Source organism: Hippoglossus hippoglossus, chromosome 5, assembly GCF_009819705.1.
Source record: "Hippoglossus hippoglossus isolate fHipHip1 chromosome 5, fHipHip1.pri, whole genome shotgun sequence".
Lineage (NCBI taxonomy): Eukaryota > Metazoa > Chordata > Actinopteri > Pleuronectiformes > Pleuronectidae > Hippoglossus > Hippoglossus hippoglossus.
The window spans coordinates 19359894-19374003 of NC_047155.1; the positions used below are offsets into that span (position 1 = coordinate 19359894).

General features: G+C 41.8%; 1 protein-coding gene across 2 annotated transcripts in view; it reads left to right on the forward strand.

Moving 5' to 3' along the window:
• LOC117761483 (MICOS complex subunit mic25a-like) overlaps positions 1 to 13664 on the forward strand; it is a 58842-nt gene extending 45178 nt beyond the window's left edge. For both annotated transcript variants that reach the window (XM_034585411.1, XM_034585409.1), the window contains 2 exons: positions 531 to 666; positions 13351 to 13664. In XM_034585411.1, coding sequence (XP_034441302.1) covers positions 531 to 666; positions 13351 to 13374 — 160 coding nt within the window. In that variant the 3' untranslated portion in view covers positions 13375 to 13664. The remainder of the gene's footprint in view (positions 1 to 530; positions 667 to 13350) is intronic.
• Positions 13665 to 14110: the final 446 nt, after the last annotated feature.

Here is a 14110-nt window from a genome sequence, read left to right on the forward strand (position 1 = left end):
CGAGCATGTGCATCGGAGGGACCTTGTTACCGCGGCTCCAATTTCGTGATCACTACTGACTCTGGCTCCAAATGACATCCTCAGCACAAGATGGCAGTGTTCATATCCAGGATATTTTATCTTAATTTCTGGATAGTGGGAGGAAGTAGATATGCGTCGTCGATCTTTATTTACAGCCAAAACTGTGACAGCAAATTTTCTTTCAGGAAGTTTTCCCATCATGAAGAGGAATTGAAGATAATAGTTATCCCTTGCAGTAAGCTTTAAAGCTGTGCTGACCAGATTTACACTTTCTGTGGAAGTGGCTCTGTCATGTTCCCATGTTTTATTTATATGTCACTTATAGCTTTTGAACTTTTAATTTCTAATGAGGCCTTAAAGGAAAACTATTACTGATACCTTGCTGTTTAAAATATAAGAAATGCTGAATGAGCAAGACCACGGGATGATTGTAGTGCATAACTAGTGTTTTCAGTTACTAGAGCTGAGTTGTACTCGCACTGACCCTCCTCTCTACCCTCTGCTTCTAGGCCCCGGCAGGTTGCGTCTGTGTGCACTGAACTGCAGGCCAAGGTGTTCCAGTGCTACAGAGAAAGTCCACAGCAGACCCTGCACTGCTCCAGCCTGGCCAAACAATACATGACCTGCGTCCAGCAAGCTAAGAAGGTACATAAGGGCTCTATACTGTACGTGTGTGGGAGAACTGAGAAAATAGGGTTATTTTGGGTAAGATGCTTACGTGCGAATGCTTGTTTTTGTGCGTGTGTTAATGTGTGAATATTTTTATGCGATACACTTGGCGAAATAATTTTGTGTATAGCTCCCTTTGCTGCTTGCCTTTTTTAATAGAAGGTAAGTAGTTACATTAGTTATCAGTAATTAGTCAGATCGGGATGGAGCTTGACAGTGACACTGACAGTGGGACAAAAAGGTGAAGAGGCAAATAAACCTCTCATTCCTTACATCAAATCTTTTAACTTGAGGTAATCGCTAACTTCGGCACTCAAATATGATTCATGGGTCAATGAGTTACGCTTATTGAGCAGATTTATAAGTCAGCAGGCACACACTGTGTTTTGGAACTTTCTGATTGGAAGATTACACTGTTATTAATGTATTAAAATCAGTTTTGGCATTCCCTAGTTTTGTAATGCATTCTGCTTTCTGTTGATGCTTTTCCAAATAGTGCTCAGACCCTGCGCTTATCTACAAAGTGCTTATTTTACCCAATTTCTCCATCAAAAAACAATAATGAATGGAGCAATTTGCACATTATTATCATGACAAAATGCACTGATACGGCTCCAAAGTAGATAAAAGGCACAGAACAACAACTGGTGAATTTGGCAGTTTAAACACTTGAGAAAAGCAAGGCAAAGGCTCACAATAAAAAGCAATCAGTCTTTTTAAACTGGTTCAAAAGATCCATTTGCCAGTGGGATGGTGCACTATGGGGGAAAAAACAGTGTCTATGCTTTTGTAAAGGAGTCAGTTTTTTGTGAGCATTTTGTATGAATTCAGTTTGTCTTTTTTTTGTAAAGAATAGATAGTTGCGCAGAGTGGAGACAAGCTGTTATTTATTCTTTATAAAATGTGAGGCACTTTAATACTGATTCAAGACGGCATATTCATGACAATTAGTAAGAAAGAAAGAAAGTGGTGACAACCGACTTAGTTCCGTCTGATGGTAGAAGTTGAATTTGACTAATGTTGAAAAATTTGGTCCAGTCTCTTTCACACTGTGTTGTGATTGCTGCTCTATGGTTGAATTTAGAGGGAGAATAACTATCTCAGGATGGAAAAGAGGAGCCGTACACATTGATGACGCTGACCAAGATGTCAATTTGGAAAAACAACGAGATGAGAGCTTTTGGTGATGAGGGCAGATGCCGGTGTCACTGTGCTGCAAACAAAAAACATTTCATTTCATTTGCACAAGTTATAAGTCATGTCCTGCCTCCTGCCTGCTCTATGCGAACACCACACCGCACATGAATATTCCTGAAAATGTTCCTGTTGTGAATGCATCTGACCTGAAGAACCTCCTGCTGTGTTCTTCATATTCTAAAGACAAAATCCAGAAAAAGAAATTCTAGACCCAACTTCTTGACATTTTCTAGAGTTCATGTCTGACAATGGCTGCTCTGCACACCAAACTGTTAAATATCTCTGAGCTATATTCAAATCTTTGACGTACTTTTTTCTCCTTAAATTCCTATATTTCTTAAAGTTGTGGCCTTTTTTTAGTTTCAGATGGCTGGAGAAGGAAAATCGTGATCAGAAGCATTTTATCACCTTAATCTTTTTCTATCTAACCTTTCTTTAAAGAGGAGTGACCGGCGGGACTCTTTTGAAGAGGGTGGGATATTCAGGTTGACCTTTAAGACTTCTGAAGAGCTCTGTCCCAGGCTCAGACTTAAAGAGGCACATAAATGTTCCTCGATTTAAGATATAACCGTGTAAATGTGAAAGACCTCATATTTAAATGTCGTATTAAGCTGCCTCCCTGTGTTAGCGCTCCTCTACCTCTTCCTTTCTGACTTATCCTGCCATCTTGTGTTTTATCTGCTCATCCTTTGTTCTTTCATGCTGCTGTCACTGTTGATCCACCCCTCCCTACTCTAGTTCCCACTCTACACGGGTCTCTGTTCCTATATTTAAACCACGATCACCAGTGTATTAACCAGTGCATTAGCTCTGATCTGCACTGCTGGCCATGGCGCTCCGTTAGGTCTTGGCTAGGGTGTGCTGACATGTCAGGCGCTACCCGTCGCATGTTCATTCACAATCTGTATCTGCACGATCACACAGCCTGGAGTTCTATGTTGAACTCACACATTCACAGTGAACTTGGAATCTGACTGGAATATTTAGCTGTAGCTTTAGAGCTTAAACGTCTATCCTGCTGGTTCTGTCAGACTTGACCCGTAGTGTCTAGTACCACCAGCAGCACGGATTGCTTAGGGTCATGTGTAGTGCAACATGAGTAGGCAGATGGGGTCACTGAAAGTGTTAGGGCATAAATACACAGACAGAGACATACGTACATGTAGAACATATAAAATCATACAGATTAAAAATCTGCTTTTGAAAACTTTTGTCCATGAGCAGTAGAACTTAAGACTTTCTTGATTTTCATTTCCAAAACTGTCTAAAATGTGAATATTCAAATCGCACTTTGGAACGCTACCCAAATGTCTGAGACTGGGTCAGAATGAGAGGCGAGACGAGTAGCGCTGCCACCGGAGGCTCCCAGTCAGCCTTAATGAAAAGAAATGAGTGGGCAGTCCCAGGACCCCTCTGGACACGCAGGCAGCTGTCTGCCCGTCTATAAATGGATCTGACAGAGCCAGCAGCTTGGCGGAGCAGAGCACTTGGACAAGAGTTTAACTAGGAAAAGTTTGAGTATTGCTGCAGGTTGTGAAGGGTCAACAGGGAGCAATATGCTCTACAGATTTAGTCATGAGAGAGAGAGCAGTGGATCGTATGTCATTATGAAATATCATTTTCTGCAGACCCCCGAGGAAATATTTTGTTGCGGTTGAGACTGTATAATAATGGAGGTTTTACCTTTCGCCAAACAGGGGTGTTTGTGTGCTTGTTTCCCACGTGGAACGCAGGGCTTTAACATTTATGATTGATCATTCGCCTCACATGAGCTCATCCATGCTCTGTGACAGATGCTGTATGTATTTCTAGAGTCCAATTGATTTTAGGGAGTAAACATTTCCGATACAGATATATTGGCCAATATATAAGAATGAAAAGAAAAGAACTAAGAAAATTAAACATTTTTCATGTAAAATGTTTGCATTGTTTATTCTGTGAAATAGAAGTGTTCATATCAGTGCATACCGGCAAATAGGACCGCAGATACAGATGTGTCTGTGTGTTCTATAGATTGGGTGTTAAAATTGGTGCAAAATATAGCGAAGCGCCACTCATTTAGGAAAATAAATATTTGTTTCATTCAGATAATCATTTAATTACAAATAACCAAAAAAGTTAATAATTTAAAAGCATTTTTAGAGTAACATATTTAGTTAATGTTGGATATCTCATTTAGGAATAAAACCTTCTGTTCCATTTCTTTAGTTTGGGCATGGCCTGTGTAAATTTGAAGAGACCACTTTCTTCCACACCGAAGGACAGCAATAATCCACCAACATGTTTCAAGATGCACTTCCCAGCCACACAGAGGTCAGTTTAGCAAAGTGAAGTAACAAGCTAAATAACTGGCTGCTCATGGGCAGATAAACTAGCGAGCGAGCAAGAAAAGAACATACAATGTTTGGATGCAGTCATTTCTCAGCTTTGTGCAACAATAACACAGCTACTCAATAGATGAAAAAGCTTTTAGCCTGGTGAAAAACTCCAGACAGCTTAAAAGCTCTGTTCTTTTGTTATCTGTATGTGCTTGTCAGGATTTTCTAAAGCAGCCTTATTCTTCTCTTTGATTAAAGGGAGAATGCTGTATTTTCCCCCAAAAATTAATCTTTGTCTGAAGTTAATACCTTTTGGTTCACGCTTTTCTTGAACATAAAGTTATCTCTCTCTTTTTTTCTTTCACTATACTTGAAGCTTGACACCTATCAAATCCCATTTGTTTGAAGCTCAACTCTTTTCCTTCGTTTTCTGGTATTTTCTGTTTTCTCCTGTCATGTTCAGCCCATTGTTTCAACATGAGAACACCCATGTACACAGGATACCCATTCAAGCAAAGTTAAAGGAGAAATTACACATTAGCAGGCCCATACTCAGGCCTCTTTCAGACAATGTCCTGAAATTATCTGGAGGGGCTGTTTGTGAGAACGCAAAAGCCTGAATCAGTTGCTCCAGATGTTTTCAGGAACTTTTCCTGCCTGTCTTGGTATTCTCATGTGGGAATGCAGCAGGAACATTTCCAGAAAATTCACGGTGAGCGAGTGGGCATGTTGATGATGTTCTCCCAACATGCAACAGATGTAAAACTGGAAGAATCCGAGCTTATCAGGATGGGTCAGGGTCAGGGTTAGGTTTAGGAATGCCATACATGTAGGGTTTGGTGTTATTTGGGTTTTGTCTGATACCAGTGCTAAATCTAACCTATTAAAATGGAACCAGTGCATTAACTATTCACAAATTTACATAACAAATCACATAACCCAACTACAATAATTAAACACTAAATAGCAGTGTTAACAGTGTCTTATTACAGCAAAATACTCCAGCTCCAAACTCGTCATCAATTGTCTCCTCACCCCTGGGTCAGAGACGCCCACACTGGCTGATGTGTTTAACACAGAGTCACACAAACAGTCAAGCATGGACCATTCCTCTGCTTTCAAATGTATCCCGTGCGTCGCAGGTGATTTATTAGGTTGGCATGTTCCTCCCTTTACACTGAATTGTTTTCAAATATTTGCTGCACGTCCCAGTGTCAGAATACTTTTGCGTGAAATACAGGCACACTTTAGACCGTTTCGCTTTCGGCATTTTGTTGCTGTGTCAACTCGAGTTTGAGGTAGCCAGTAGCTAACTGGAGGCTCCTGTTACCTGCTACCACAGCCATGTAGGCACGCACAGTGATGTTTATGTTGCCTGTAGTAACTATTTCAGTTCAAGCTCAGGTTGTTTCTTCTCCCACAAACTTTGACTTGCTGTAAAAACGTTGTGCTTTATGCGGCAGAATTTGTACGTCATGTCCTCCCACCTACATGCTCTATTTAGGCTCCACCCCTTGCCTTAATTGCCGGCAATTGTTCCTGTTGTTCTGAACGCATCTGAACCGGACAATATCCTGCTGTGTTTTCCGGAGTTCAGGTCTGGAAACAGCTTCTGTCTCGCTCTGTCACTTCCTCACAGCTGCCACTGGCTTTCATGGCTTTCCAACAGTTCATTCATGTAAACTCTACCGAATATATCTGTTACTTTCCATCAGCTTTTTTGTGTTTGTCAATCAATCTGCCAATGAAACCACCGCGTTGCCTATCTGTCTTTCTTCAGCCAACATCCCGATCTGAACATCACTGGAGTATCTATCTCACGCTTGAAGTCCCCTCAACTCACTATCTACAGTGGCACAGCTTTCCTTATATGTCACTCAAAAGTTCTTTTATGTACAATGTATCATGGATGCACACACACACACACACACACACACACACACACATACATGCACTCATTTCTCACACATTTTTCTTCCTGCCACCCGTTAAAAAATACTTGCTTCAGAATGTGTCCCCACTATCACTCTCCTGGCCCTCTCCTGTCACCGTCTCTGGTCATGCACTATTGTCATGCATATGGGGCTTTAAGTCTACGTGTGTGTGTGTGTGTGTGTGTGTTGGATGTGGGGTAAATGTCAGCTCACCAAGGTTTTTATACCCTGTGTGTTTGTGTAAACCTATGAGAGAGTTTGTGAGTCCACCTTATACCACTTGCTCATCAATGCTCCACGGCGCCAACTATTTGCAGAATTCTAATTCTAGCGCTTTGCTATCTAATACCATCAGGGGGGGGCCAACAGCATCAGTGTGACACTTGCCACTGTATCCCACATACTTAACCCACTTGAACCTGATGGTCCTCTGAAGGCAGCGTTTGTGTGAGCGTGTGCTGGCCTCTGAGATGCTTGGTTAAGTGCCACTCTGTTTCTGCCTTGATTACCCAAGCGTACGGAGCATTGCTATAACAACAGGTGCATTTGTTGAGCTATTTTTTAAGAGTAATCAAAATAAGCAGCAGTATTTGCAACAGCCAGAAAATAGACTCTGTGAGGTGGTTGGGTCTGTGGTAGGGGTCTGATAGTGTGCAATGTAAATGTAAAAAAGAAAATCCCAACTACTGCTTTAAAAATGAACACAGATCAAATCCCTGGCTGATGTGGATATTGATAGGTGGACTTCGGAAGTACAAGATTTGCATGTTAATGATCCTGTTTGTCATAAAATAGCCTGAGTCTCCTCACTCCCTCACATCCACATGCTGGACAGTGTAAAAGTCAAACAGCAGTTGTCACTGTCACACTTTGTGATGGTGCACACATGACTGATATTGTTGAGTAATACAGTGAAGGGGCCATGAAAGAAATGCAACTAATAATCAACCTGAGGTGATTAGTTACTTTACTAATGCAACAAAACTGATTCTATTTAAATGTAGGACCATATTATGTAAGTATGACATTACACCTGCTTTATTATTTTTCATGTGACTATTTTGGTACAATCAGGATTGAGTAATCACGACTGCAGTAAAAGCTAGGCAAGTGGAATTTGCTCAATAATAAAGAATAAATTGTAGTTGCAATGTGATGTCAACAATATAAGAACACAGAAAGTATAGCTACTGTTGAGTTGTGCACTGATGTGACACGAGAGCATGTGTGTTTGGGTTCTTGGGTTTTCATGTAATTTGCAGATTTGGTTGGTTTTCATTGAACTGTGTAATAGGTTGGGTTGGATTTAAGACGAGGTTCTGGTTAGGTGCACTGATAAATCTATTAATCTATTGATTGACAGAAAATAAATTAAGACGTCACCTTACAGAGTGAGAACCTTTTGAAAAAGGTGAGGACTGGCAAACATATCCTCAATTCCCCAAAGGGCATATTGAGGGTAAAGACTTGTGTATGTTTATGAATCTGTATATGTCAGTATATTTATGTCATTATCAGAGCAGCGGTCAGTATAGAGATTTTCCCTCCTCTTCATAACGTTTTAAACACAAAGAAATTCACCGGCTTATTTTCAGAAAGCCATCTATTTCTATTTGTATTGCCAGGAGCATCTTCGGCACCTCTTAGACAACATTCAGTCGTAACAAAATGTTTAGACCTCCACTTCCCATGAAAAAGAAATGGCTTCAGTCACTCTGCTTTTTCTCTGGACATAGAAAATCCCAGCAACAAAAATTCAAGACATCTCATTCAAACCTGTTCAAATTTACCAGGTGAAGAGGTTGATTGATAGGAAGAGAATGAATTCTGCCATTTCCAAGTAAAAAGAGGGGAAGAAGCTGAGGTGAGAGTCTTTGTAGCGGGGATGAAAGAAGAACAGAAGGTGCCTGTGGGAATGGATGGAGACTGATGAAAGAGAGGAAAACAGGGGGGAAAGAGGCTTAGGAGTACCTGTCAGTGAGGAAGGGTTAATAGAAAACTGTAAGAGAGATACAGTAAGCATGGGTGGAGGATGGAAGGAATGTGGAGGATGAATACACGAGTGGAGAGGTTGTCAAAAGGAGAGGTGAAGGAATTTCAGGAAGTATTCAGGATAGGAGGAGGAACTGTCACTCATTACTGTCTGTAAAAAAACACTGAGACTAAGATTTCGTGGAGTGTGTGCGTGCGTGTGTGAGCATGTCTATCTATAGTTATGAGGGCCAATTTTGGATCAATACCGTCATTGTGAAGACATTTTGGCTGGTCCTCACAAATTCAATGGGCTGTTTGAGGGTTAAGACCTGGTTTTAGGATTAGGGTTAGAATCCGGTTTAGGGTTAGGCATTTAGTTGTGATGGTTAAGGTTAGGGTAAGGGGCGAGGGAATGCATTATGTCAAGGAGTGTCCTCACAACTATAGAGAGACGTGCGTGCGTGTGTGTGTGTATGTGTGTGTGCGCCTATCAGTAGTAGCAGGTGGGGGGGCCCACTGTGAGCCTTGGCCTGCCTGCAAACCCTAATCTGATAACAGAGCTACTCAGCAGCAAGCTGGTCCTGCAGCGCACACACACACACACACACACACACACACACACACACACACACACACACATACAGACAGTTATACATGTAATGTACTTGTAATATCCCTGTTATTAATATCTCTCTCATATTCGACTCCTGCACTGATTATAGCTTCTGACTGTCAAATTATACCAATATGAACATGATGTATGTATTTTTACTCTGAGGTGAATATAAAGGTGATCTCCACACACTCTATGCAGTGTTTTCACTTGAAAAACACTGCATGTGTGCGAAGATCTCTTTTTATAATTTTAACTCATTGATGCTTCCAGCTGTTTATGCAGAGAGCTGACTGGGTGGAGCGTTCCTCCTCATTGCTATTTTCATTCTATAAAACACTCTTCTTATTTATATGACTTTTCATTTTGTTTTCATGCCACTATAGTGCTTCAATAATGCGGAAAAATATGTACTCTTATGTACAGCGTGCAAACAAATACTAGCTCACATATTTACATCTCTCGCTTCCCCTCCTTCCATCCCAGCTCTACCTCACATCCATCATCTCCAAGGCAACCACCCTGTGAAGGCACACATAAAGATTATCTGTTCTCTCTCACGTCCCTCTACCCTGTCGTCCAACAGCCATTTTCTCTCTCTCTCTCTCTCTCTCTCTCTCTCTCTCTCTCTCTCTTTCAAATCTATATAACACTCCCACCAGCATCTAGCTAAACATCTGGTCCGTGCTGCTCCACTTGGCTGACCACCATCTTCGTTACATGTGATCAGTCTCCCACCGTCCAGTTTGAGCCGCCATGTGTTTTACTTCATTTGGCTGCAGATAAGCCATCAGGGTAAATTGTGACAAAGGGTCTCGCTAGGTGAAGACCGAGGTGTTCTTTTACTCTGAGAATGGAAATGTCATTTTCTTCTTCGTCATTATGTTGCTGCTGCTGTTTCATCTGTAGGACGTTAGTGTATTTGTTTTTCATTTCATGTGTACAGATGTGATTTGCGGTAAAGGATTTGTTTGCTTTTCTGTCATTATCCAGGATTATTATTTTATGTGTTTACTCTGAGTGAGAGAATTTTGTTTCTGTGTGCAGAAGTGTAAGATAGGACATTTAGAATTATAACTACAGTGGTGCTTGGAGAGTGCATACCTCCGCCAAGGTCAACACCCTGTCTTGCTATGCTAAAAAAATTGAGAAAAAAACCATGTATCTGCCCGTTTATCCGGATCAATTACCAAAATGAACGTTTTTTTCCTTGGATCATGCTCCACCCGTCCACAAAATATCGTGGATATTGGTTCAGTAGTTTTTTTTCGTAATCCTGTTAACCAACAAACAAACAAACAAATGCTGATGAAAACACAACTTCCTTGGCAGAGGTGGCACGCCCGATCGATTGGTACCATGTACGAGTTTGTACGACCTTGGCAAGTTTTTACATAACAGTATAAATAATGTACTGTGATAGTCACATGTTGATTGAAGTGACAAAGAGACAAAATCTATTTCATTCCAGTACAGAAAAGAACAAAATATAATTTTAGGGAAAAAAATAATTTCCATAGGCTGTTTATAAAACTATAGGCTGTTTATAAAGATGAACGACACGCGTCCTTTTCCTTCCACTATCTAAAACTGAAGCCAAAATATCACGGATACGAACACTGCCATCTTACACCGATTACATTTTTGGAGTGTGCACATTAGTGATCGGGGATGGAGTCACAGTATCATCCATTTGGCTTCACTTATAGGGCGCCGTCATGTCGTCCATTTCCATATACAGTCTATTGTATAAACAGAAAGGACATGTATGGAGAGAGTGTGGGGGATGGGATGTAGCTAAGGTCCTTCAGACCACTCAACACAACAGTCCTCGAAGGTTCCCATTCAATTTTAAACTGATACTCCACCCAAAATGTACCTGTTGAGAATGACACTTGTCCCCTGTAGACTTAATAGGTTGCTCTTTTCTCCTTCAGCCATGAAGCCTGAGTCTTCTCCTTATTTGACTTTCAATAGTTTGAACATTGAGCATATTACTGCACGATATTCAATGATGAAATTTGACACGTCTTAAAATGTGTCTGGAGATTATCTTTAAGGTCAGTTTGTGCATGTACATTAAAACAAATCACAAGTCCACAATCCCTGCGAAAAAAAGTATAATAAAACTTTTATAGAGATAAACCAAAATCATGAACTCAACAAGTGAACTCTATGATGCCAATGAATTAAACATGAATGAATATTTGCATGTGATCTGCTCGGTAATCCATCTAAAACTTGTCTGAGCCAAAACTGTTAGTTAGTTGTCAGGTTGTCAAGATTTTTCAGTCTGGTCGAAAGTGGTGAACTGACAGAGAGCTGCTGGTGCTAAACATGATGAGAAAGTTGGTGAGGATGATCAAATCAGTAGCACTGTGCTGTACTGTACATTTAAGTTTGCCACCTGCTTAAATCTTTCTCTTTATTTATCTGCTCCCCCATAAAAAACATAATTTATATCCGACTTAATCATCAACTAAGAGTTTAAATGAAATTACAGAGAACCGGTTAGCTGATGATTTACAGACTGACACACTGATTGCTTCTATTCTGCAGCTTAACTGACTTAACAACTGTCTGAGTGAATCAGTGAGTGATGTGTTTATGGTCCAATCAGTCAGTGCACTTTACTAAACTAAACACCCGACTGACTGACGGACATGCAGACTCACTAAATGATCAGTTTAGTTCTGTCCTGCGCACATAACCAACCACTGACTGACTCAGAGTCTTCCTCAGCCGTGCTGACTAATTGACTGTCTTGCTGTCTTAGTGACTGTGTAATCAGTGAATGCTTGTGTGTTTATAAAGCGACTAGAGTGAGTGTGTGATTGACAGTCCTGCCTGGCAACTGTCTCTGTCCCTCCAGAGAGAGAGAGAGACAGAAGTGAGTGCAGTTAGCACAGAGCAGAGAAGACAGTTATTGATTTTCTACTGCTCTATTATTTTTGTTTTTCACATAGAAAAGGCAAGTTAGTGAGTCTAGAGTGTGTGTGTGTGTGTGTGTGTGTGTGTGTGTGTGTGTGTGTGTGTGTGTGTGTGTGTGTGTGTGTGTGTGTGTGTGTGTGTGTGTGTGTGTGTGTGTGTGACTGAGTGAGTCAGCGTCTAATTATATGTGGGGCAGATGTGTGTCCACATGTTGGACTGCTGCCTGTATGTTGCCCATTAGCTTATGACTATGGCTCTGGGAGCGTATACCCAGGGTGTGAACGCTGTTGCTTCCTGCTCTCTATACGCCGTGCTGCTCTCTAATTGGATGAAAACTGACAGGTGGAAGAAAACATGTGTTTGTGTGTCTGTATTTGTGTGTGTGAACCAGGGTTTTTGTGTGTATTGAACCTAATCTCCACAGACCCTTTTCCATCTCGGCAAGAGTCAGTAATAATGAAGTGCAGTTGCTGGTTCAACTTTGCACCGTTCCAACCTATGTCAATAGATTTGAGAATGCAAAAGAAGAATGAGAGAACCAAAAATTACATTGTGGTTATTTTTCTACCTCAAAATAATATTATTGCCTTTAAAATGTCTGGACGATGTATTGTAGTGTCGAGATCTGTCAAACAGTCTGATGTCCAGAAGACAAAGATTTTAACCTGGACGCGTCTTAAATTATGTGCAGACCTTGAGCTGGAATACTCGTCTGCCCTCTCTGCCCAAGGTGGCGTGCATAAAAAGGCGTTGGTTGTGGCGAGAGTCCAAATTTGGATGTGGGGCACCAAACTGAACTGTGTGTACTGTGGGAGGGTCGAGGGGTCAGTTTGAATTCAATAACTGCTTCATACGCTATGCATACATAACGTCCCGTCATACTGCTGTGCACTCACACACACACACACACACATATTAAAGCTTGCATAAACTGCTACACACACAGAGGCACTTTCACACAGATAGTGTGTTTCCATGCTCATATAAAGACACACACGTTGCCCCCCTTTTATATCTGAGGACGTGAGTGGAACAGCAAAGCTAAATCCCCTTGTCACATTTGCCGCTCATCTCCGATTCAGCGGCGCAGGCTGGTTGCCCTCGGATGCACTTGGCAAGTGAACAGCTAACCTGCCCGCCAGTGTGTCGGCGTGCCAGCCGAGCTAGTTAGCGTGCCAACTAGCCCACCCATCAGCCACAAACTAATGCTTCACTCACCCTGGGTCATCCTGTGTCTCTCTCTAAGTGTGTGTGTGTGTATTGACACGGGATGTTAAGTTGTACCTTATAGCAGACTGGCTTTTCTAAAACCTCAGCACGCATGAGCCATCGTCCTTTATAATCTGCTGGTAAAACATCGCCAAGTTACTTTGATACACAAACGTCAAGTCTGCACGTCTGTGCTATAGGAGCTATTTTTGTCTCTCCTTTTAATCATATCCTAATATATGTGCTGAGTTTTTTCTAACTGACATTTAGATATTTAAAGGTGGAACTTTCTCTGCATTTTCTTTAATAAACAGTGTGATTTCTTTGCCTGGTGGGTTTTTTCTGTGAGGGACTAGATTTCCCATAATACATCCTGACTTTTCTGAGTTTCCCCTTGGGTTCTCTGGATGTAAATTCATAATTGAATGCCTTCTTCTCTTCTCTACCCTCCCCCCTCTCCTTGCCTCTCTCCACCTCTTCCCAGAGCTCGCTGACGAATCACGGCTGAGGAACCCGAAGAAAGTAGGAGCAAGGAAGAGAAGTGAAGAAAGGGAGAGCGTGTCAAATCCGTCCATTTCTCGCCTCCCTCCGTCCCTCTCCTGTCCATCCATCCATTTCTTTAGTCTCCGTCACTGAATAAACCCCTCCTCTCCCCCACTCAACCATCTTTCTTGTTTTTTGAGTGTATTATCTTGATTTGTCACTCCAGAGTGTATGATGAGTTGATTTATTGTCAAGTTGCGCCGGCACATCCCTGCCACCGCTGAAATAAATCCCAGTGATCCGGCGGTGATGAGACTGCAGGTTGCGTGTCTTTTATTCCTGTGTGTGTGTGTGTGTGTGTGTGTGTGTGTGTGTGTGTGTGTGTGTGTGTGTGTGTGTGTGTGTGTGTGTGTGTGTGTGTGTGTGTGTGTGTGTGTGTGTGTTCGTGGGGTGTGGTGGCGTATGGCTGTCTCTCACAGCACGCTAATAATGCTTCCACTACTGAAAATGGGGTCGTGTGCACCTTCCTCACCATGCTGTGCAGGCCCAGGGGCTTGATTGTCTGCCGTGCTCATGGTTTTATCAAGTGAGAGCGACGGCAGAGGAAAGTGACGGAAATGAGGGATAAATGAAGTGGAGGACAGATGAATAGTGAAGTGTGCATGTATTAATATGTGCGCGTATGTGTGTGTGCGTGTCCCTGTCTATATAGTGAACCCATGCACGTACGTGTGTGTCGTCACGTAAGGGTGCTAGCGCGA